Here is a 25,198-nt window from a genome sequence, read left to right on the forward strand (position 1 = left end):
CGTGGGTTTGAACAGTGATTGTGTCTCCCCAGCCGTCTCCACCCCTCGCCCCACGGACGGCGTGGACGTTTTACTTTGAGATGCCCCTCGACGACAGCGAGCACGCCAGCTTCCTGCGCGCCAAGATGGACCTGGAGGAACGGCGAATGAAACGCATCAATGAGGTGAGGGGGTGGGGCCTGCGAGAGCAGGGAGACTGACAGCCTCTCTCTCTCTCTCTCTGTGTCTGTCTGTATCTGTCTGCCTCTATCCCTCTCCAGCTCCCTCTCTTGTCTGTTTCTGTCTCTGTCTTCTTCTCTTCCCTTTCCCTCTCCCTCCCTCTCTCTCTGTCGCTGTAGGTAATGCTGGAGGCGTGGAGATCCTGCTGGGTACAGACGCAGCTGGTGTCTCCTGTTCTGAGGGGAGAGAGCGACAGGACAGCTTTGTTAATGTTTCAGGGGGCTGACAGATGGATCTCTGAATAGATTATTACAGAGGAATAGAAGAGGGCATATAGAAAGAGAGAGTGTAAGGAGACAATAGGAGGAGAAAGAGAGGGAGAGAATAGGAGGAGAAAGAGAGAGGGAGAGAATAGGAGGAGAGGGGATGTCAGGAGGAGGAGGGAGAGGGATATATGAGGGGAGAGAATTGGAGACGGGAGAGAGAGAGTGTGAAGGGAGAGAAAGGGAGAGCCTGAGAGAGGAAAGCGAGGATTGTGGAATGAGGAGAGAATGGGTGAAGCGTTTGTTCTAATAGAGAAGGGAGAGGGGGAGAGAGGGAGAAGCGTTTGTTCTAATAGAGAAGGGAGAGGGGGAGAGAGGGTGAAGCGTTTGTTCTAATAGAGAAGGGAGAGGGGGAGAGAGGGAGAAGCTTTTGTTCTAATAGAGAAGGGAGAGGGGGAGAGAGGGAGAAGCGTTTGTTCTAATAGAGAAGGGAGAGGGGGAGAGAGGGAGAAGCGTTTGTTCTAATAGAGAAGGGAGAGAGGGAGAGAGGGAGAAGCGTTTGTTCTAATAGAGAAGGGAGAGAGGGAGAGAGGGAGAAGCGTTTGTTCTAATAGAGAAGAGAGAGAGGGAGAAGCGTTTGTTCTAATAGAGAAGGGAGAGGGGGAGAGAGGGAGAAGCGTTTGTTCTAATAGAGAAGAGAGAGAGGGAGAAGCGTTTGTTCTAATAGAGAAGGGAGAGGGGGAGAGAGGGTGAAGCGTTTGTTCTAATAGAGAAGGGAGAGGGGGAGAGAGGGAGAAGCGTTTGTTCTAATAGAGAAGGGAGAGAGGGAGAGAGGGAGAAGCGTTTGTTCTAATAGAGAAGAGAGAGAGGGAGAAGCGTTTGTTCTAATAGAGAAGGGAGAGGGGGAGAGAGGGAGAAGCGTTTGTTCTAATAGAGAAGAGAGAGAGGGAGAAGCGTTTGTTCTAATAGAGAAGGGAGAGGTGGAGAGAGGGTGAAGCGTTTGTTCTAATAGAGAAGGGGGAGGGGGAGAGAGGGAGAAGCGTTTGTTCTAATAGAGAAGGGGGAGGGGGAGAGAGGGAGAAGCGTTTGTTCTAATAGAGAAGGGGGAGGGGGAGAGAGGGAGAAGCGTTTGTTCTAATAGAGAAGGGGGAGGGGAGAGAGGGAGAAGCGTTTGTTCTAATAGAGAAGGGAGAGGGGGAGAGAGGGAGAAGCGTTTGTTCTAATAGAGAAGGGAGAGGGGGAGAGAGGGAGAAGCGTTTGTTCTAATAGAGAGGGGAGGGGGAGAGAGGGTGAAGCGTTTGTTCAAATAGAGAAGGGAGAGGGGGAGAGAGAGTGAAGCGTTTGTTCTAATAGAGAAGGGAGAGGGGGAGAGAGGGAGAAGCGTTTGTTCTAATAGAGAAGGGGGAGGGGGAGAGAGGGAGAAGCGTTTGTTCTAATAGAGAAGGGAGAGGGGGAGAGAGGGAGAAGCGTTTGTTCTAATAGAGAAGGGGAGGGGGAGAGAGGGTGAAGCGTTTGTTCAAATAGAGAAGGGAGAGGGGGAGAGAGGGTGAAGCGTTTGTTCTAATAGAGAAGGGGGAGGGGGAGAGAGACTCTCGGAGGAGCCAATTCGCTGGTGCAGCAGTTCTTCTCATCATCATCTTCATTAAGAAAGCGAAGCAGCCAGCCTAGCCGCGGGCTGCTCTATACTGAGACTCCTGCAGCGCCTCCCATTATCCGAGCAGATTCGTGCACTGCTGTAATGTCTGTCTGTCCTCCACCTGCTCTCTGATCCAGTGCTCATGGTTACAGAGAAATCAGCTACTCCCCGCTCAGGAGCCGTCTTCTCATGCCGTGTGCAAAGATGTCACCCCGTGCACAGAGTGCATGTGAAATTAAAAAACAGCAACGCGATGGCAGTGACAGAGACAACCTTCCCTTTGTGTGGTTTATAACCCACTAATACAGCAGCGTGCAAATGTATTGGGACACCTCGAGTCCGTTGATATCCCTTATATACCTACCTGCAGGAGAAACGCAGGGGTTGAGAAACGCTTTGGGGCAGTAATCAGTGATAGAGAAAGAAGGTGAAAATGTTAGACCGCTTTGTGCTTTAATTGGGCAATTAGGCTGGGAGTGTGTGCCATTGTCTGTGTGTGCGTGTGTCAGCAATAGCTCTTTTCAAATAGACGTGATTGTGTGTCTGGACATGATTTGAGAAGAAAGCAACCCCCCCCCCCCCCTGCTAAATATTTCATAGCGCAGCCGGGTGGAGGCTCCAGATGGTGGGGAGGGGGGGGCTGTGGAGCTCGGGGACCGCTCTGTTTATAGAGAATGGAGAGTGTTGTGCGTGTGATGCTGAGTGAGACGGAGGAGACCAGTCATGAATAAAATATCGATGTGTTGGTTTCTTTTATGTATTCAGAATGTCTGTTTACATGTATTGCTTCATCTGGTTTAGTGCGTTTTTTTTATAAGTGCTGGAGAAATTTTAAAAAGGGCAGTTGAAAAAAAAAAAAATCCACTTGCCAATTTTGTGCATTGAGAATGACCTCTATAGCCGTGACATTCGATGTGGTTTCATTTACCTTTACTGTATCAGAAAAGCCATCAGGGAAGCCGTCTTGATAAATGACTGCAGAGTGTATCTGTGTGCAAGACTAAGAGCCTTTCATTGCATATGGAAAGACTGAAGAAATACTGAAGATGAAATAGACTGCTGACACTTCCTGCAGGATAAACACTAAGCCTAGGCCTTACGCTGTTTGACAGGCAGATTTGTGACAGCGGTCCGACGTTCTGGCCCGCAGTTGGAGTTGTTTGAACCGTTACCAGCCCTCCCCCTCTGACCTGCTTTCTCTTTCTCAGATCATGAAGGAATGGGCCGAGGCAGACAACCAGTCCAAGAACCTGCCCAAGTCCGACAGGCAGGCTCTGAATGAGGTGAGGAGCCGACCCGCGCCCGGAACATTCTCACACTCAACTCTGCTACGGGTTTGTGATTTCCTGGGATGATTAAATGCACCCCCTCTCTCTCTCTCCTCCCTTTCCCCTCTCGCCCCTTCTCCCTCTCCCCTCCTTCTCCTCCTTCGTCTCCCTCTCTCTCCCTCTTCCTCTCTCCCTACTCTCTCCCTCTCTCCACCTCTCTCTCCCCTCTCTCCTCTCCTCTCCCTCTCTCTCTCCTCTCTCTCCTCTCTCCCCCCTCTCTCCCTCTCTCCTCTCCTCTCCCCCCTCCTCTCTCCTCTCTCCTCTCTCTCCTCTCCCTCCTCTCTCTCACTCCTCTCCCCCCTCGCCTCTCTCCTCTCTCTCCCCTCTCTCCCCTCTCCTCCTCTCTCTCTCCTCTCCCTCTCTCCCCCTCCCTCTCTCCTCTCTCTCCTCTCTCTCCCCTCTCCTCCTCTCTCTCCCCTCTCTCCTCAGCACTTCCAGTCAGTTCTCCAGACTCTAGAGGACCAGGTGGCAGGTGAACGGCAGCGGCTGGTTGAGACTCACTTGGCCCGCGTCGTCGCAATGCTCAACAACAACCGCCGGGTGGCGCTGGAGAGCTACCTGTCCTCGGTGCAGGCCGACCCTCAGCAGGTAAACTCCTCCTTCTCTCACACTCCCCTCTCCCTCCTCCTCTCTCACTCTCTCACACTCTCCCTCTCTCCCCCTCTCTCATTCTCTCACACTCCCTCTCTCTCACACTCCCTCTCTCACACTCTCACACTCTCCCCTCTCTCCCCCCCCTCTCTCTCATTCTCTCACACTCTCTCTCTCCCCCCTCTCTCTCATTCTCTCACACTCTCCCTCTCTCCCCCCTCTCTCTCTCATTCTCTCACACTCCTCCCTTCTCTCCCCCCTCTCTCTCTCACACTCTCACACTCTCCCTCTCTCCCCCCCTCTCTCTCTCATTCTCTCTCTCTCTCTCTCCTCCCCCTCTCTCTCTCTCTCTTAGCCGGAGCGAGTCTTGCAGGCTCTGAAACGCTACGTCCGCTCCGAGCAGAAGGACCGCAGACACACGCTGCGCCACTACCAGCACATCGAGGCCGTCGACCCGCAGAAAGCAGAGCAGATGAAGTTTCAGGTGAGAGACTTTCATCTTTCACAGCGTCCCAGTCGCAAACACTAAACCTGCTGCTGCACCCGGTCCTGGGGTTCAGAACTCCCCTCAATGAAGTCTCTGAAAATGAATCATTCTGAACCCCAGGACTGGGTGCAGCAGCAGCAGGGCTAGTGTGAGTTTCTCACAAGAAAGTAATTATAAAATAAACTAATTGGAGATATTTCCCAGCTGTGTCTAGAAGTGTTTATAAGACCACTCTTGTTTTTCGAGTGAAGAAACCCTCCTAGCCCTTGTGTAACAGTGACATTCTTGTTCGAAATATATCTGCCGCTTTGATTAAACAAAGGGGGGTCGTTGAATCCACCCCTCCCCTCCCTGCCCGTCTCAACCCTGAGCACCAGGCTCGGGAACACCCTGTCCTTGCGCAGCGCTATGTGCCAAATGTTTCATGAAAGAGTCTTTATGAATCTCTATCTGTTGTTGACCAGAGAACAGAGTGAGGACTGTAGTGAAATCAGCCCTGCTGCTGCACTGCGACTTGTCATTGTGCTTCTTCTACATGGTGAGCATAGGATCATTTCCCTTTAAACCTCAGTGTGTCTCAGTCTTCCACACGGTGCTGGTGCGAGAGCGGTGTGTCTGCAGTGATAAGGGGGATGATAAAAGCTGCTGAGTTTCTCTGACTCCTTGCTGTCTCTGAGAAGCCCCGCCCCCTCACTCTGACTCCTTGCTGTCTCTCTGAGAAGCCCCGCCCCCTCACTCTGACTTCTTGGTTCTCTAAGCCCCGCCCCCTCATTGTTGTCACTCTCAGAAGCCCCGCCCAGTCACTCTGACTCCTTGCCGTCTTTAAGCCCCGCCCCCTCATTGTTGTCACTCTCAGAAGCCCCACCCCCTCACTCGGACTCCTTGCTGTCTTTAAGCTCCTCCCCCTCATTGTTGTCTCTCTGAGAAGTCCCGCCCTCTCACTCTGGCTCCTTGCTGTCTTTAAGCTCCGCCCCCTCATTGTTGTCGCTCTCAGGAGCCCCGCCCCCTCGCTCTGACTCCTTGTCGTCTCTAAGCCCCGCCCCCTCTCCTTGTTGTCTCTCTGCAGGTTTACACCCACCTGCATGTGATCGAGGAACGGATGAATCAGAGCCTGGCTCTGCTCTACAAGGTGCCCAGGCTGGCCCAGGAGCTGCACGATGAGATCCGTGAGTCTGCATGTTACATTATATTGATTAAGTTTGGTGCAGTGAAAGCATGGGAAAGCACTGTAAAGGAACGCTCTCCTCTGAGGTTCTGAATGAAGCTCACCAGCATGCTTTCCTCCACAGAGGAGCTGCACGATGAGATCCGTGAGTCTGCATGTTACATTATATTGATTAAGTTTGGTGCAGTGAAAGCATGGGAAAGCACTGTAAAGGAATGCTCTCCTCTGAGGTTCTGAATGAAGCTCACCAGCATGCTTTCCTCCACAGAGGAGCTGCTCCGCTCCGAGCGGGCCGACGCCAGCGAGCTCATGACCACCTCGTTCTCGGAGACGCGCACCACAGAGGAGTTCCTGCCGATGGACAGCGCGGAGGTGCGGGACGAGGATGATGATGATGATGATGATGGTGACGAAGAGGAGGAGGAGGGGCAGGAGGAGGCCTTTGAGACCAGACCCTACCCCCTGCTCCCCCACGCCGCCCAGGACTCCCTCCACAACACAGACCAGGGTGAGACTCTTTCGTAATGCTGAATATCTGGTGTCCTGGCGTGACCTCTTTGCTGACTCTCTCTCTCTCTCTCTCTCTCTCTCTCTCTGCCCGTGTCAATGATGCTGCAGCAGACTCTCAGCAAAGCACCAAGAAAGGTGAGTTCACAGAGACAGCCGGCCAGTGCATGCACGTTCCTGGCAGCTTGTTTCTTGTTTTGTTCTTTTACCCAGTCTAAGCCTAACCGCAGGGAAAGAGCTCTCTCTCTGTGACAAATCCACTGCCCAGTCCTTGCCAATGACTCTTTGCATGTCTCTGTCCTCGGCAGCCTCTGCGATGGATGATTATGACTACTCTACGGTAGAGAAGACCAACTACGACTACGAAGACAAGGTAACTGGAATGCGGCTGTGCATTGTACACTCAATTTGAACAGTGTGCATACATACAAACATACACATATACAATATGATCATTGTTCATATAATGAGTGCAATAAATGTGAGCTGTGAGCAGGACAGCTGGAGTAGCTCCTCGTCAGGGTGACACAGCATCCATTTAGCATGGGTGTCTGGCACCACCTAGTGGATGTCAGCAGTATTGCACTTTGTCTTGGGCAGTAATAAAATTACTGATACTGGAACAAAAATTCTTTAAAATGAAGATTACTTTCATTCTTGATATCAGAAGTAGCAGCTGCTCTTGTGAAATCGAGATTGACATCAAAAATTAGAATTCTTCATGTCCGCAACTGTGGATTAAGTGTTAAAACACGCTTGCCAAGGCGTGCACCCCTGAGCTCTGGGATGTGAATTTGCTGAACCCGTGTGTGTCTCCCCCCACCCCCTCTCCACAGGTCAACACCACCGTGGCTGTCAGAGAAGTGGTTTACAGATCCTCGGATATCCAGAGAGACGAGCTGGTGAGTCCCTCGCTCTCACCGCCACGGCTGCCTTTCCATTGTCAATAACTGGCTAATGATCCCAAGGCTGCTGGACAGTTCTGTCTCTTTGCATGTCACTTGCACGTCTAACACGGGCTGTAGTTTACGCTCTCGGGATTCTGTTAATCTGGCTGTTCCGAGGGTTCGAAGCTTTACCTTCTAGTCTGTAACCCTGCTCTGTGTTGGTCTAGCAGTAGGAGTTTTGCAATAGAAACCCTGACCGGTCCCTCCCCGTGTCTCCTAGGAACCGGACGCCTTGGAGACCTTCAACCGCGGCGCCATGGTGGGTCTGCTGGTGGTGGCGGTCGCCATAGCAATGGTGATGGTGATCAGCCTGCTGCTGGTGCGCAGGAAGCCCTACGGGACGATCAGCCACGGGATTGTGGAGGTGAGCTGAGAGCAGGGCTCCACCTAGTGGATAGGAGCAGTGTTGCACTTCCAATGGATAAGTTTTATGTATGGTTGACCCAGGCTCTTATATAAGTTAATATGTACAGTTGACCCTGTCTCTTATTATAAGTCATGTTTTAATAATACACAGTTCATGCTGTTATCCATGCCTGATTCAGTATACATTACAAATGATTGTTTATGGTGTTGGTTTGTGATTGATTTCCAAACTCTCTTCTGTTTCCCAGCAGGTTGACCCCATGCTGACCCCGGAGGAGAGGCAGCTCAGTAAGATGCAGAATCACGGCTACGAGAACCCCACCTACAAATTCTTAGAGCAAATGAACTGAGAGAGGGGCGGAGTCAACGGCCACGCCCACAGGAACCGTCTCACAGCAGGAATAATACATGCTTTCCACTAAACTCCGCTAGGGACCGTGTCCAAACTCCCCCGCTAAACGAAAAACGCAACGCTCTCGTGTGGAAACCGGCCTGCAATTTCCCACGTTCCCTTATTCATTTGACTCAAGTTACATAAAGTTTTATATATATATGTAATATGTTATCCAAATTCATGCAGTGCATAAAAAGTAAAAATGTGAAACGGCTTTAATTACAGAAAGCGTGGTTCTAGCATTTGTTTTATTTCGACCTTGCTAAATTAAATAAGTCCTGCCTTATCTTTACAAGTTTTAGTGTCTTTCAAAAAGGATTCTCCTGCTTTTAAAAAAAAATCAGAAACAAAGGAAACATGCATTGTTCTGTTTCTCAAGAAGGAAGGAGCGAGCTTTCTGTTTTCATATATACTTTATACTTGGATGTCATCCTAATTTAACTGCGGAACTAACAGATATTTCCAGACCGGCGCTGTACCGTCCGCGGAGACAAGGGTGCTGAAATGAAACCGAGCGATTTCCTCACACCGCCTGTGCGACCTCGCGGACAGCAGATCAGTGTGCGAAAACCACAAATATCCGATTTTCAGATTATTATTATTATTATTATTATTATTATTATTATTATTATTATTTTACAGCACATTGATCTGATTGAACTCTTGAAGGCAAACGGATTTGCAATGAATCTGTTGCAATAGGATGTATATATTTTGTTTCGTTTTTAACTCCTGTTTTTATTCTGTGCTGTGGTTGTATATTTCCTCCAGAGCCCTTTCTGTTTGTTGTCTCTCGCGTTGTGTCCTGACCTCCTGAATCTCGCTCGTGGCTCGTGGATTCAGTGTCGGTATCTTTTCACTGTCGTTGGTATCTTCTTAGATTTTAAAGGAGGGTTATTGTAACATTGGAAATCGTAGCTCACTATGTTCTCCCCCCAGACGTCCGAAGGCATTAAAAAAAACGAAATAAATAAAATAATAAAACACAATGATCTGCATGTTGTTTTTTTAATTATTTATATATTTTGGGCACTTTCTAGATGTGACCACCAGCAACACCAGGGCATACAGTATCATGGAACCAGCCAGAATGGCTGGACACGATTTTGATGAAAATGATTTTTCTTTCTTTCTTTAGTTGTAGTTTTCAGGCTCCGTGTCACCTAACCTGAGACTCCGGTGCTGGGTAGAGGGAGGGGAGGGGAAATAAATAAAAACATGGCTGCCAAAAATAGACTGTTCAACCAGCACGGGGAAATTTATCAATCCCACAGACTGTTCACTGCGGTGTACTTGAAATTGTTTTAGATTTTAGCTAGTTACATTTTTTTCTTTTAAGAGAACTGTTTAGTTTTGAGTTACCTAGTGAGGAAATGTTGTGGCCCGGTCTGCATTCTGCAGCCTGGGACTGGAGTAGTTTCTGGATCTGGGGAAAGGGTATCGTACATTGGAGATGTTACTCATAGTTTGAAGCTGTTGTTCTGGTGGTTGCTTAATACTCCGCCCCTTTCTTTACGCTTCTGGAAAGTTTTAATTTGATTTTGGGAAGAACTTGCCTCGTGAATCTAGCAGCGGCCATCTTACACGAAAGTATCGTACCGCGGAGTCGATATTACAATAAAAACGTCCTCCCGTCACACGACCTGTTAGAGATGGAAGAGGAGGACTCTCCAGTGTTATGTATTGCACATGTCAGTCATGCACCCTTTTCTAATCTCTGTCGCAGGGACTGATAGGAGCGCGGTGATTCCTGACACTGAATGCATTGAAGTCGTGTTTGAATACATGTCCCTGATCCTGAAACAACCACATTTACCTTGGCGCCTTGCCTGGCAGTATGTTGAGTAGAACCCCTCTTGTGATGCCTGTCGTGTGCCCCTCCTGTCTCTGTGTGCCCCTCCTGTCTCTGTGTGCCCCTCCTGTCTCTGTGTGCTGCGGTTGGTTTGCACGGGGGGGTTGGGGGGGTTGGGGGGGGGGGGGGGGTCCGACTTTGTGTTAAAATTCTGATTTGTGTAGAAACGTCTTCTCGGCGTCTGCTCTGAACTTCGGAGAGCGGAGCAGACCTTTGTTCATATCACCTTGGTACCTGTCCGTGTGTCTGTTAACCCTGTAAAAGAACTGTACGAAATTAATAAAACAACAAGAAAGAAACGAAAACAGAACTCTAATATATAAAATCTGTCTTTTAAAATATCCCTGTGTCCTTGTGTCTTCATTCTAATGCAATATATTTCACACTTTAAGCCCTGGCTACACTTAAAATAAAATTAAAAAATTACCCCCGAAATGGACCACAGGCTTTCACTTTTTAACATTTGTAATAATTAATAATTCATTTTCATATGCCATCAACTTAATTCATGGCTTTTCAACTTATTATATTTTTCAGGGCACTCCCTTCTGAGAGTATGCATTTGATTGGGGGTTCTTTATCAGAATGAAACCAGTTCATTTTACACATTTTACAACAGGTTTCGTGATTGAATGGAGCAGAGATACTGGTATCCAAAGTCAACAATATGTTCGCATTGAGTTGCAAAGCCATGTGTTAATAGATATGCGTATATAAATACATGTGTTAAACCTGGTGCATGGTTCAACAGGTCTTCTGATGTTTCAATAAAGAAAGCTGGCTCAGAAATAAATGCATTGCTCTGAAAGGTGAGTGATGTATTACAGCATTGTGTGAGCCCCTGACTTCTTCAGTCTGTATGTGCTTTGTTTACTTCCAGTCATCATGACTGTTTTGTATTGCATTCTTTATGTGGAAGATCTTGTGCAAGCAGACACTTTTATAATAATTCAAGCCAGAAGTCAGTGAACTGTTTTGAACTGTTCCTTCTTGGCAGGAATGATTAGTTGGTTTTTTGTTTTGTTTTTTGCAATGTGGGAAGAGGGTCTTTTTCAGGACTGCGGTTTTCTTTTTCATTAGTGTAATACATTAAGATATTTTGTAGCCATGAAAATGAGGTAGGAACTATTGATTCTCAGAAGAACATCTTTGTAAAGGAGGTAGAAATTCAGATGCTCAGGGAACCCCTTATTTAAATTATTTTTCTTTTGTAATTTTATAATTACTAACAATATTGTAGAGTATTAGGAAACACAATAGCAACGTTAAATTCAAGTGTGGAAAAGTTTATTTCAATTTGGATAATTAAGCAGCAGCTTTACATTCCATTTGACAAGTCAGTTTTTTGCAGCACTTTTCTCAGGGTATACACACAGCAAATCAGTGTAGTAACAACCAAAGTGAAGACATTCACGGCAATCAAAAGATGTACGAGAGCTTCTGTGTCTGAAAAAAAGCACAAATAAATAAGATGAAATCAACAGAAACACCCTGTCCTGAGACACATTCATATTCATCTCATGTGTTGCCCTGTTTACTTCTTCCTCATGCTCAATCTGCTTTTTCCAGTCTCCATTACTTAAACCCATTGTCTATGCCTATTGTTTATAATTATACATATATACAAAGAGAGAGAGACAGAGAGACTGCTTTACTTTGCTAGCACTGTTACACATTCGTATTGATTCACCCACAGTGGGGTAACTGAGCCACAGTATATCGTGAAAGCATTTCATTTGTGAATATTTGTCATATTCAGAGAGATGTAAAACTGCAGAGTACAAAAAATTATAGATTTTTTTTTTTGGGTGTACACGAAATGTTGAAGTCATTAAATAATTTTCAAGACATATAAAACAAAATCGATACATAACCCGACACTGCTGATGAGAAGGATCATGCAGTGCATGTGCAGGCTGTGACGTAAATGTAAAAGAACAAGGTTGTTTGTGGGTTGATTTCCTGTGGGTTAATTTTTTGCAACATGTTAACAATTTTATAAGCAACATGGGTGCAACTATATGATCATGTAAATACCTTGCAGTCCATAATCTTCCCGGTCTTCTTCCAGAACATGCAGGCTGCTGCCATTGCCAGATTTTCTGAACACCTTTCCGTTGATGTTACAGATCATCTTACAATAGTATGTGTTTGTGTCGTTCGTCTGTAGGCTGGTGATGTTCAGAGACGTGCTGGTGTCAGCGTGGTGTCCTATAGTGAAGCGGCCTTCATATAGCCCTTCATGCTTGATGTTCTTTACAGGTCTAGAGGTTGCAGGATCTGGGATGTACCAGAAGGGGTTGCAATCTTGCACTTGTTCTTGATCAGATTCGATTTTGCAGTGAAACTCAACTGAACGTCCCACAAGTTTGCGGGTCTCTGTGGGCCACTGGCGCACCCAGACTCCACTGGAAATGGGCACTAAAAGAACAGAAGAGGATGAAGGAATCTCAATGCTTTGATGTTCTCCACCTGTTTGTTGTTCATTAGGCATTAAGAACTAAAATATCAAATGCAATTTCTGATTTTGGTTGTTTATTTCTTGGTATCTATTAGATACAAATTATTCTACGGATTTTTATATCAACTTAATTTGTTTAAAATAATATATATATATATATATATATATATATATATATATATATATATATATATATATATATATATATATATATATATATATATATATATATATATACACACACACAGTGTCTCCGATAGCAGCAATTTGATTTTTCAAGTCATGAATTGTATTACTGATTTTATATTATGTAGAACTGTAGAGTGCAAAACATTACAGTTTTTTTTTTTTGGGGGGGGGGTTTGTACACGAAATGTTTACACCCAGATGTTTAAATCATTAAATTATTCTTTAAATATAAAACAAAATGGACATGTAACCCAACACTGCTGATGAGAAGGATCATGCAGTGCATGTGCAGGCTGTGACGTAAATGTAAAAGAACAAGGTTGTTTGTGGGTTGATTTCCTGTGGGTTAATCTTTTGCAACATGTTAACAATTTTATAAGCGACATGGGTGCAACTTTAAATATACAATAAAATACCTTTTACTGTACAATGTAAATCTGTATAGTGTCATATCATGCCAAGCCCATTCTCATGACGCATAACAAAAATATACAAAATAACTGCTGGAGCAAAATGGAAACTGAGGTTGAGTGGCATTGTGGCAGGGCAGAAGTCCTGCACATGTAAATAGTGTGTTTTAGTTTAGTTTTAATAAAGTTGAAATACTTTTAATTTAAGTTTGGCGGGGATGGGGTTAATTCCATCCCTGCCAAATCCATGTATGGAATGTGGCTGGGTCTTGATTGAATAATTGATCATCAATCAAGTCCCAACCACATGGTATATAAAGGGAGCCAGAGCCTTTGTTTGTGGGTGAGTTTTGGAGAAGAGTCAGTAAAGGGGAAGGCCCAGCTGGAACAGGAGTGGTTTTGAGTGAGGGTTTTTTTTTTTTAAAATTGTAAAATAAAAGTGCTCTGAGTCTCACTCCTGCCACAGGTATGGTTAAAGTAAATTATGTACATTTATCAGTCAACATGGCAATGGTATTTCTGCTTATTTACAGGACTGATGTGGTTGCTGCACCTGACAATTGTAGAAATTAGGTCAAACTTCCTGTAATGCATGAACATATGTCTCCTGTCCCCAGTTCAGAAACATCTAGATTTATTGATTTTACAGTTGGTCAGCTACAAATGTGATAGCTCTAGTTGGCACAGTTTGTGTTATTTAAAAGGATGTAACTTTCTATAATATATAGTGGCATTGACATTTCTTGGTATAGCAGTGTCACCTTTTCAAAAAAACATGTATTATATTTAACCGGTTTGGGAACTGTGATTGAGGAGCTGCATGTTTTTGAATCTTTTTTTTTTAAATATAATTTATCGTGCTACAATTACTTTTGAAAAGACACTCCAACGCTGGAAAATAGTTTGTAAGCATGTAAGCAGCAGCAGAGTGATTTAGAACAACCATAAGACCATAATACAGGAGAGATGTTAAAGTGCATGAAAACATAGATGTAGAAGTTATATATGTAAGGCAACGTTTATATGATCACGTAAATACCTTGCAGTCCATAATCGTCCCAGTCTTCTTCCAGAACATGCAGGCTGCTGCCATTGCCAGATTTTCTGAACACCTTTCCGTTGATGTTACAGATCATCTTACAATAGTATGTGTTTGTGTCGTTCATCTGTAGGCTGGTGATGTTCAGAGATGTGCTGGTGTCAGCGTGGTGTCCTATAGTGAAGCGGCCTTCATATAGCCCTTCATGCTTGATGTTCTTTACAGGTATAGAGGTTGCAGGATCTGGGATGTACCAGAAGGGGTTGCAATCTTGCACTTGTTCTTGATCAGATTCGATTTTGCAGTGAAACTCAACTGAACGTCCCACAAGTTTGCGGGTCTCTGTGGGCCACTGGCGCACCCAGACTCCACTGGAAATGGGCACTAAAAGAACAGAAGAGGATGAAGGAATCTCAATGCTTTGATGTTCTTCACCTGTTTGTTGTTCATTAGGCATTAAGAACTAAAATATCAAATGCAATTTCTGATTTTGGTTGTTTATTTCTTGGTATCTATTAGATACAAATTATTCTACGGATTTTTATATCAACTTAATTTGTTTTAGAAATATATAATAAAACTTTATTTGTTGAACGCATTTCATATCAAGAGGTTCAAGGCACTTCACACAGAGTTACAAAAAGGACAACAACTCAGACAAGTAATCAGGTGCCAAACCATTCAGTGCTTTAAAAGTGAGCAAACAATTTTAAAATCAATTCTATATATTACTGGGAGCCAGTGCAAAGCAGCCAGAACTGGAGTCATACGAGCTCTCTTTTTTTGTATTTGTGAGGACCCTTGCAGCTGCATGTTGCACACGCTGTAGTCGTGATCCAGCTTGGCATCTAAGTCCAGCAAACAGAGCATTACAGTAGTCCAATCTTGAAGAAATAAAGTCATGGACTACTTTCTCTGCATCAGAAATAGACAGAAAACATCTCATTTTGGCTAGATTTCTGAGATGGTATAAGCAAACTTTTATAATTGTTTTGATGTGTGACTCAAAACTTAAAGTAGAGTCAAAAATAACACCCACATTTCTCACTTCAGATTTCAAATTAGGAGTTAGGTAATCCAAGTTTATTTTTGACAGGTCAAGATGTTGCTGAGCACTCACTATCAAAACTTCTGTCTTATCTGAGTTAAGTTGCAGAACATTTTGGGACATCCAAGTCTTTATGTCAGTAAAACACTGCAGAAGGACTGATGTTGTAGTAATATTGCCTGGTTTCACTGAGATGTATAACTGCGTGTCATCTGCAGAACAGTGAAAATTTACACCATGCTTACAAATAATCTGGCCACTTTGGTTTAATTGTTACAGTGACCTGTTATAGTTCTAGATTATCAAGACCCTAGGTTCACTTTAGATCGACGTGTCAGCATGGAGGCATCAAGAAACAATTAAGTATTCAAAATCACAAAGATGCCAAAATGCCAACACTTTTATATTAATAGACCTTATTTAATACAGTTCTCTTACCTGGAAGCATCTGGAACACATGAAGCAGGATGATTGTGTACAGCATTGTTAAGTCTGAACGGAATACAGTGTATACTAGATTTTAAAGCCAACCAATATAATGTGTGGTTTCATTGATTTCCTGTGTCTCTTCCTGTCAGAGATACATGGTTGTTTCTTCAGTCCCATTTCCGTGTTCATAGACCCTCATTATTGAATCTACCCCATTATAGAGGCCACATGTTGTCGGTTCCTTGACTGGTCTTGACAGAGAGGTTGTAGGTACTTTCAAAAGAAGCTGTTAATGGGTACCGCTATAGTGCAAAACAAGACATCACAAACAAATAAGCAATGTTTAATTGATATCCAAAGATTTTCATATAAAATAAATTTTACATAGAGTACTCAACATTTTTCAACTTGTTCTGACATGATAAGCAGTTTTACATGTATATAGTATCTGATTGCAGGAAATTAAACATTAAATGTCAGCATCACACTCCATGAGCAATCTGTAGCAAGCACACCAACCTCAGGTTCTCAAGTCCACGCTGCTCTTTCAAAAAAAAAAAAAGTACATTTCGTGTCAATTTAAAGCCATCTATTACACTAAATAAATAGTGAAGTATATATATTTTTTTGTATGTGTTCCATACATAATATAACATTATAATATATAATCTGACAGGGAAGGAAAACATAAGCAACTTCATGATTTAACTTCCCTTACAAAATTAAAAAAATGTCCCATATAAAATATTTATAAAACCCTACACATAAAAAAGATGATGTGTTGTTTTAACATGCTGACCAAACTTTGACTTCCTTCCTGCATGACTTGGTTTTTGTTATATTTAGCTTTTGTGTCTGAATGTGCCACAGTCCTCTACCTTGTGGTAGTGCTCTGGAAAGAAGCTGCCAGTAAACGGTCAAGTATTAAACACTGCTGTCTTGTTAACGTTACAATATATTCTGGATACAGCCTCAATGATGTGTCGTCTTCTCTTGTTTCATGTATTTCTACTGCTACCAGGTAAGCAGAGTTGGTTTGTCTTTTACTAACCATCCACATCTCCAGAAGTTGTGTATGCCATTTTATTATTATCATTTTGTATCTTAGAGATAATAATTTGTTAAGCAAAGTTATGTTTATTTTTTAACCTTACAGTATGTTAATGATTACTAGAATTGCTGTAAAACCTAATTGCTTAAATCTCCTAAAAAGAATTACCAAGCTAAGTGTTTCTCGATAGATTATTGTTCAGAATTCTCTATTAATTACCAAATTCATGTCATGGGAGACAAACTCACTATCTACAGGCAGTAAACTTTGCAGAATTTACAAGAATACAATATTAAACTAATAATTGCAACTGGTATGAACACGAACTACACCGACACAAACACAAACTGATTTTAGTAAATAGTAATGCTTACCAACCAGTTGCACAGCATGTATTAATGGAAACACACAAGGAGCTACTGCATTTAAAATGTATACATAAAACGGTGATTATATATATATATATATATATATATATATATATATATATAATTACAAGAAAATGAATGAAAGCTATTACAATCTACATTTATCAGACCAATGGGACAATAAGTAGATGTGTCTATACTGTATTCTAAAAGTAAGAGTGATGAAGGTGTTCAATGGTAAGTCAGTTTATAGCCCGGTACGGATGAGAGGAAAATAATCTTTCAATCAGCTTTTCAAATACAGAAGTTAATTGCCATTGATTGGCACTCTACTGTAAACGGGAGAGAAGGACATCTTTTCTTGTTTTGAAATACACATTAATGAACAGATTTATTGAATACCTGCCAATAAATAGTATGAGTATCTGCACAGCCCTGGGCTACAGTATTTACAACATTGAGATTTCTTCCTCCTCACAGTTTCTGCTCCTCTTCTGTTCTTTTAGTGCCCATTTCCAGTGGAGTCTGGGTGCGCCAGTGGCCCACAGAGACCCGCAAACTTGTGGGACGTTCAGTTGAGTTTCACTGCAAAATCGAATCTGATCAAGAACAAGTGCAAGATTGCAACCCCTTCTGGTACATCCCAGATCCTGCAACCTCTAGACCTGTAAAGAACATCAAGCATGAAGGGCTATATGAAGGCCGCTTCACTATAGGACACCACGCTGACACCAGCACGTCTCTGAACATCACCAGCCTACAGATGAACGACACAAACACATACTATTGTAAGATGATCTGTAACATCAACGGAAAGGTGTTCAGAAAATCTGGCAATGGCAGCAGCCTGCATGTTCTGGAAGAAGACTGGGACGATTATGGACTGCAAGGTATTCACTTTTTTAAAAAACTATTGTCAAACTCTAAATCTCCCAATAAAAAATAAAATTAACTCTGGTAAGATCTGGAGGTGTGGCTTCATTTTCACAACAAACATTTATAATCAGATTAGCTTGTTTTAGGTTGTGATTACTTTGAATAATTTTCAGATGCTAATATTTTTGAGGTAGTAGAAACCAATATATCTTTCAGTATGTATTATTTAGTCTGCTTTTTTTCTTTTTGTTTAGAAATGAATGAGTGTGACGCACAGCTCCCAATGCATTTATATGTCTACCTTATTTGCAAAGCAGGAGCAACAGCAGCAGGAATTCTACTTGGAGTATTATGCACAAGAAAATACAGTTCCTTTTTAGTGTGTTCTGAAAGTCTCTAAACAATTTAAAATTACTTAAAATATTTGTTGCTTATTAGTTTATTATGTGCACCAGCCCATCTGTGCTTGTCTGGTTTCCAGCAGCGGATTCTCCCCAGCTTTGTTTAAAAGGCTCTTAAAGTATCCCAGTGATTCAGCATCAGCAACATGGCAAGGAAACCCTTTCCATACCTCACCACCCTTATCCGTAGTCTCCTGTCTCCTCTTAATTCCTACTTTCTGTGCTATGGTTAAAATATTTACTATATGGTTATGATAGGAAAAAAAAACTGACCATAAAAGGATTTTTTTTTTAAATATCCCCCCAATAAACAGTTTAAGCTGTTATCTAAAATATAAGGAGCATTAGCATGATATATTCCACACAAACCGCAACCAATAAAGATTATGAAGCATGCATTCCTGATATACAGTACACATAAATACACATACGCGCCTGAATGCGATTTTGTTTCAGTGGGATTGACACTTAATATCAGAAAGGAACACACACAACCCATTTTCCATTTTGTTCTTTTATTTACAATTAAATATTAATAGACAAAAATGAATATATATATATATATATATATATATATTTCCATAAAATTAATTTGATTACAATCCCATTGCAAGTAATGAAGATACAATTCACATCAGCACCTAACTTTTGTTTGATTTTATGATTTGGTGCCTCTGCTGTAGTGGACAGAGAAAGCGGATTAGGAAAAGATACATTCAAGACACAAGAAAGAGTTATTAGTGATAATATTGCAAGTGCTGGATATTTTTAGCACCCTAAGATAATTTCATGGTACAATTTATAAGGGCCTAAAACCTACAACCGTCATAGAAACCTAGTTTAATAAAAGTGTTTTCTTGAATATTTTTCCATGGAAACCCCGCCAACGTTCTATCTATATGTGCCTCTGTGTCAACGTAGATATCTGTAAAACAAGGAAATGCAACGACTTACGTAATTATTTCTTAAATCTTGTGTAGTCCTTAATTCAATAGGAGATGCTTAATGAAGGAGCACATGGCAGGTTTAAGAGTGATGTATTACCACTGTATACTCCTTGTGTTTTCAATGTGGAATAAAATACACTTTATACATCTTGAGTGAGTTTTTATCATTTTTAAAAAGACCTACAACTATGTCATCAAAATGCTATTAACTGTTGGCACATGTTCTGCACAAAAAAAGGTAATCTACAAAATGCTATGTAATTTACCATGTATCATTCTTTTAATCTGTGTGGTCCAGTGGTTAATGAAAAGGGCTTGTAACCAGGAGGTCCCCGGTTCAAATCCCACCTCAGCCACTGACTCATTGTGTGACCCTGAGCAAGTCACTTCACCTCCTTGTGCTCCGTCTTTCGGGTGAGACGTAATTGTAAGTGACTCAGCAGCTGATGCATAGTTCACACACCCTAGTCTCTGTAAGTCGCCTTGGATAAAGGCGTCTGATAAATAAACAAATAATAATAATAATAATAATAATAATAATAATAATAATAATAATAATAATAATAATCTGGATTTGGTTACATTCTTGTATTTATCTCCAACAAGCTAAACACACAATACAAATAGAAAATGCTTACACCATGAGAACAATTGCTAGAGTCAAAAGGAGTAGCAGGTCTGTCATCTGGTATCCTAGAAAAGTAGATAAATAAATGAATCCAACTGAAACTTCATGCAGCTAGCATCCCAGTTTGCAATTTCAAAACAGCTCAAAACATGTTACTCAGGCGAGGAGACAATAGCAGTAAAACTGGTGCATGATTAAAATTACTTAATATGAGAACTTACAGTTTTAATAATTAGATACATTTTTGCTTTCTTCAGATAGTGTAAATGAAATTAAGATTCCATAGCTATGTACTACATTTATTTCCTTTTTAACTGAACCTAATCCTCTCCAATAATCCCTAATGTTCCTCCTGTTGTACAAGCTTTGCATCACAAAAAAAAATTGTTCTCGGCGTCAGATTTGACTTTTTTTTTTTTTTTTAAAGATACAGAAACACATCTTACCAGATTTGTTGGAGCTTTCTTCAGAGATTATTTTTCTCACTTAAAAAAAAATAATTTATATATATATATATAAATTACTTTGACATGCATATGTTAATTTATTCAATGTTTGTATTATTGTTGATGCTACTTAAATATTTGAAACATGCATTGAACTAATATGTTGAGCTCTACATTCAGACACTGCAAACCCCAAAATAGAAGAGGCAGCGTCACACAATCATGCTTTAGCCTCCACAAAAAAAATATTCTATTCACAGCTGCAGAGTCACCATGCACCACAATAACGTGCACTAATATATATATATATATATATATATATATATATATATATATATATATATATATATATATTAGGGCTGTCAATTCATCGCAGTTAACTTCTGCGATTAACGCGTAAATGTTTTTAGAGATTAATTATTTTAACTCACGTTAATCGCGCTGCTGTGTTTTGAGCCTTTCGGCACACCGTACTTCAATCCTGGTTGCCGCAACATTGTATTGCGTGTGAGTGCAGTTATTGTTTAAACAGGAAGTTAGTCACTTCACCGCCTTAATAGAGCAAAACACTAAAATTGAATGGGAGGTTTATTTACTTATTTATTTTAAAACGTTCTGACGGCTCATCGGACAGAAAAACGCTTACTTGTCTACAGTTAAAGTGAGTTCCAGTATCACACTGACAGCATGATTTCCAAAGGGGCGAAATATGAACTAGATCGCAAAGTGATTTCTAAAAGCTTGATTTGGGTCACTTAGTATATGGCTTTCAAGGTGTTTGGATTAAATGAGGCGTGTATCCAGTTGTTGACGCTTTTAAAATATAAATCAAGTGACGTGGTTACATTAATCAGGCTTTAAAAATAATTTTGCGACCTAGTTTTTATTTTGCCCCTTTTGAAAATCATGCTGACAGTACATCTCGTCTGCTGTGTGCTGAACACGCCTTCACTTCTCAAAATAGACCAGCAGCTCTTCTGCTACAGACAACAATACAACAAAAAATTAAACCAACCAGTTTCGACAGAAAATCAGGATCGCTGCAAGCCCACGAATCAAAAGAGGCTGCGTTGCTGGTTTTTTTTTTTTTTTTTTTTTTTGCGTGTACTGTAAATCCTAACAATTGTTCTTGTTATTTTACAGTATTTGGATATGATGACAGTGTTTTTTTTGTATGTTCTCTTTACAATGAACAGTTAATTTCCTAGAACTGCTTACTGTAGCTACATATTTATAATTATTTTTAAAAAATTAAATCAATCCACAATCACATTTAAAAATAAATATTCTATGTATTCTGTTTTCTGATCAAGCTTGAACCGCACGTTTTATTGTGTTGGTTGTATTTGTAATTTCTAAATTATTGCCCCTAGTACATTCTGGTCACGGTCACAATGCGGTGCATTTACTGGTTAAATAAATAAATATATTTTAAACAATTTTATTTACAGTCAAAAATAATAATAATAATAATAATAATAATAATAATAATTAGCATCAGTAATAAAACTAATTTAAATTAGATGGATGCAGTAATTGTATCAATTTAATATGCGATTAAAACCGAGATTAACGAAGATTATTTTTCAATTGCGAGATTAATCACGATTAATTTATTTAAATCGCTTGACAGTCCTAATATATACATATATATATATATATATATTATATATATATATATAATTACACACACACACACACACACACACACACAGAGAGAATGAGATCTCTATAGATAGATATAGTTACCCTCATTAGACCATTATCTTGACAGGAAATTGAGGTCTTTTTCGAGTCTAGTTGGGCCAGTATATTGCTCTAAAAATGTAACCTTACTCCAAAGTTAAATAAAAAAATAATAATTAAAAAAAAAAGTATGTTAAGCGAGACCATATTACTAAAATCAGATCGCTGACAAGAGTAACAAAGACAATTTAAAAACAAAGAAATCTAATAAAAGACTGCACGAAGACACGGCTTCGATTTATGTGCTCATGAAACGTCTGCCATGTTTACACACAATGTATTTGCATGCAAGGTAAAACAGTACAAATCAGGCTAGATTAAGCCACTGCTGGTACGATGAAGTAGAATCGGCTTGCAATTTAATAGTCTCGATCGCTACATGTAAAAATTGACCCAATGTAATTTTTTTTCCCAGATTATTTTTACATTGTTCTCACTACTGGAGCACATTCACTAGGACATCGCTTGTTGTAATATAAATGACTATTGCACAATAAAGACGTGCACACTGATCCTGGGATGTTAAGTTCACGTTTACTGCGCATTTAGTGTGAATAGTGTATTTGAGCGTGCATGAGGGGTGTGCTGAAAAGTTAGGTTACACTGCAGTAAAATACTTAATTATTTGCTTTCCAAAACATGAAATACACTTAAAAAGCAAGAGTACATAAACAGATTGTATTACCTGTCTGGTGTTCACACTTTTCTGTTTTAAAAAGGGGAGAATTGGTAAAATCATGAATATAGAGCCAAGCAATCAAATTATACCAACGTGGAGCAATGCATGTAGAACAACGAATAAAACACACCTGACATTACAGAACTGTTGCTTAAATAATTATTTTTTAAAACACACATAACAGCATTCAGAACTCAAAAATGTAAGGAATTATGAGAGTATTGTTTAAGAATAAACATAAATCTTGCAGAACAGACAACATATTTAGTGAACAACGGGGTTATATTGGAATTTAATGGGTAAGACTTGATCACAATCGCAATTCACAGTATTCTATAAGAATGAGCTTCTCACAGTGGCAACAAATGACTTCAATTGAAGTCTGTTTGTCAGTCAATTAAATTGGCTTCAAATGAAAGCAGTTGAACAAATCACAACGGTTATTATAGCTCTAAAATATCAATTCCAATTCCTCTGAAGCTTTTAAAATTGGGAATTGATTTTAAAAATTCAAAAAAAGAACTGGAATTCAAAAACAGGAATTGACTCCCAACCCTGATCATTTGCATATATTTAAAAACTAATGGATTATCTCCCTCCATACAAACCGGCATCTGGTTTACATTTTTGTTAGGTTGTTAGAGTAATGTGGGACAGCATAGACAAAGCTTACCTGGTTTCTTTTCTTCAGTATTTAAATAACAACTAGGTAGTTCGTCAAAGTAAATGCAATTGCCTTCGAGCTGACACTTTTTATCACAACTGGCATCTAAACAACACAGCGGTGTTTCTGAATTTGTTTCAAAGCACATCAGCTTATCTTGAATGTTGTCAACGCATACTTTATAACAGTCATCTATAAGGGAAAAAAAAGCAATTCAAATGATTTTTGAGCATGGGTAGCAGTAAGGTACATATAGTCTGCAGTAAGTACCCTGTATTTGCTAGCTAATATGGGGAGGTTTAACATGGGCTAGAGTGGAAGGCCATTGCCAACAGGGAACCTATAATATAACCAGAAAGAAAGCCGATTCTAATTCTCCCAGAACTAAGAAGAATTTAGTGTATGTATGTATGTATATAGCTACAGTATATAAGTGCAATCAACTTTCACACAAAATCGTTTTTTAAAGTATTGCTCCAGCGTAGATTATCATAACTATAAATGGCTTTGTTTGGTTGATTACGGTTGTGGGGAAGTTATTAGCACTGCACAGGCTTCAGTTCACAATGCAGCAAATATCTGCATTCCCTTTGAAAAAAAAAAATTAAATCTTAAAGATTTGGCATGGAATGGCGCTTTGTGTTTCCTGTGCTTATTTTAGTATTGCCACAAATGTGCTGTCTTTCCTCATGACACACGTATTGACCGATCCCTGTACTGTTTTCATATGGGTAAACCAAAGTGAGTTCTGACCACTGAAAACATGTAGAACATCGACTTACCTCCGGCCAAAGTCAAGTGCACTGCAATTAGCAAAACCAGAAAAATCGCCATTTTCCTTCTGTAAGAGGAAACGTAATTGAATGGGTTTAAAAGCTAGTTAATCCTATTCAGAAAGTTCTAACTCACAAAATGCCTTGACTGTACAATTGTGCACTGTTAAAGTTTGATGCACATGAATAAAACAATATTTAAACAGAAAAAAAGAAAAGTCCCCATTCTGCAGTTGCTAAACAATAAGCTAAAAAATAATTATATATAATCCTCTTGATTTATCACTGACATTTTGCAGGCATGTGCTTTGAAATGCATTGAAAAGATTTCTAAAATACAAAACAAAGTGCCGTTAGAAACCTACATGTTTTTCAATACACGGCAGGTTTAGTTTGGGTTAATACTCAAAACATTGGTGTCTTATTTCTGAGATAGAAGTAAGAGCTGAAATAAGACACCCATTTGAATAAACTTTTCTATAGGCTTTAACTTCCTCTTACGCTCCAATGTGTAGATAACATGGTCGCATGAAATTCGCAATTCCAAATGTCGGTTTACCTTTCTCTTTCGTTTTGCCATTTAGGCCGTTTCTGTTTAATCACAGTCAGTCACAAATATGTACTGCGACTGGTACTGTTGTTTTGTTTTGTTTTTTAATTGCATTACCTTACCGCGGGTGCCGTGTTGTTCCGTGGCCGTGTGTTTCTATTGATAAGGACAGTTTATTAGATCAGAATTCAACCCTAACTTCAGGCCAGTTAGCTCATTCTCACTTTTAAATGAGAAGAATAAATACAGGCATCACGATGTTCAAAGAACTTATCTTTACATTACATTAAAAAATAAATCGTCCACGGGTATAGGCCACCTAGACATACCAATATAAAAACCAAAAATATCAATAAATTGAGACATTTCTTCCACAGTACTTACCTCCGCTGTTTCCACGGCAGCACTGAAGAGTTACAGGTAGGTCTAGCCCAGGTGAGCAGTAGATCAATCAATCACTCCCTGGAAACTCATGACACGCCTGCAGTATGTGATTTGGGCGGGGTTGCCTGATTCTGCTGTTTCAATTTTCAATCCGTCAGGAATAATAGATTTGGCACTTACAATGTATTTCTGCTGGAAAATGGGCATGAATATCTTCTGTTTAAATGACAAATACATTTCTGAGATCAGTCGATTGAATGGGAAGTTATCAAGCAAAAATCATCCCATAGGAATCGGCCAGCAGATACCCGCTAGCCTCCCAACAGGTAGAGTAGGACCGGATCAAGCACTTTAATGGACGTCGGATGTAGGGGGCGCTAAAAAATATCGGTGTTGAAATAACAGTAAAAAAAA

General features: G+C 40.8%; 1 protein-coding gene, 1 long non-coding RNA gene and 1 pseudogene across 4 annotated transcripts; 1 reads left to right on the forward strand and 2 right to left on the reverse strand.

Moving 5' to 3' along the window:
* The window catches only part of LOC131709012 (amyloid beta precursor like protein 2-like), an 11,910-nt pseudogene extending 3,078 nt beyond the window's left edge, over nucleotides 1-8,832 (forward strand).
* A 2,148-nt stretch (nucleotides 8,833-10,980) lies between these two features.
* Nucleotides 10,981-15,356, reverse strand: LOC131709152 (uncharacterized). Its single transcript, XM_059011244.1, has 4 exons — nucleotides 15,281-15,356; nucleotides 13,795-14,178; nucleotides 11,733-12,116; nucleotides 10,981-11,141 (listed from the first exon to the last, which is right to left on the reverse strand). The coding sequence occupies exons 1-4, from the start codon at nucleotides 15,324-15,326 to the stop codon at nucleotides 11,014-11,016; spliced, it is 942 nt and encodes a 313-aa protein (XP_058867227.1). The 5' UTR covers nucleotides 15,327-15,356; the 3' UTR covers nucleotides 10,981-11,013.
* Nucleotides 15,357-18,540: 3,184 nt separating this feature from the next.
* Nucleotides 18,541-24,908, reverse strand: LOC131709156 (uncharacterized). 3 transcript variants are annotated; one of them, XR_009311395.1, is made up of 8 exons: nucleotides 24,785-24,908; nucleotides 24,518-24,556; nucleotides 23,860-23,918; nucleotides 23,087-23,269; nucleotides 22,420-22,440; nucleotides 19,989-20,027; nucleotides 19,553-19,607; nucleotides 18,541-18,892 (listed from the first exon to the last, which is right to left on the reverse strand). It is a non-coding gene; the product is annotated as an uncharacterized LOC131709156 (long non-coding RNA). The 3 variants fall into 3 exon arrangements; XR_009311396.1 differs by having other exon boundaries at nucleotides 18,542-18,892; nucleotides 24,523-24,556; XR_009311394.1 differs by lacking the exon at nucleotides 24,518-24,556 and having other exon boundaries at nucleotides 18,548-18,892.
* Between the last annotated feature and the right edge of the window lie 290 nt (nucleotides 24,909-25,198).

The sequence above is a fragment of the Acipenser ruthenus genome, chromosome 41 (assembly GCF_902713425.1).
Source record: "Acipenser ruthenus chromosome 41, fAciRut3.2 maternal haplotype, whole genome shotgun sequence".
Classification (NCBI taxonomy): domain Eukaryota; kingdom Metazoa; phylum Chordata; class Actinopteri; order Acipenseriformes; family Acipenseridae; genus Acipenser; species Acipenser ruthenus.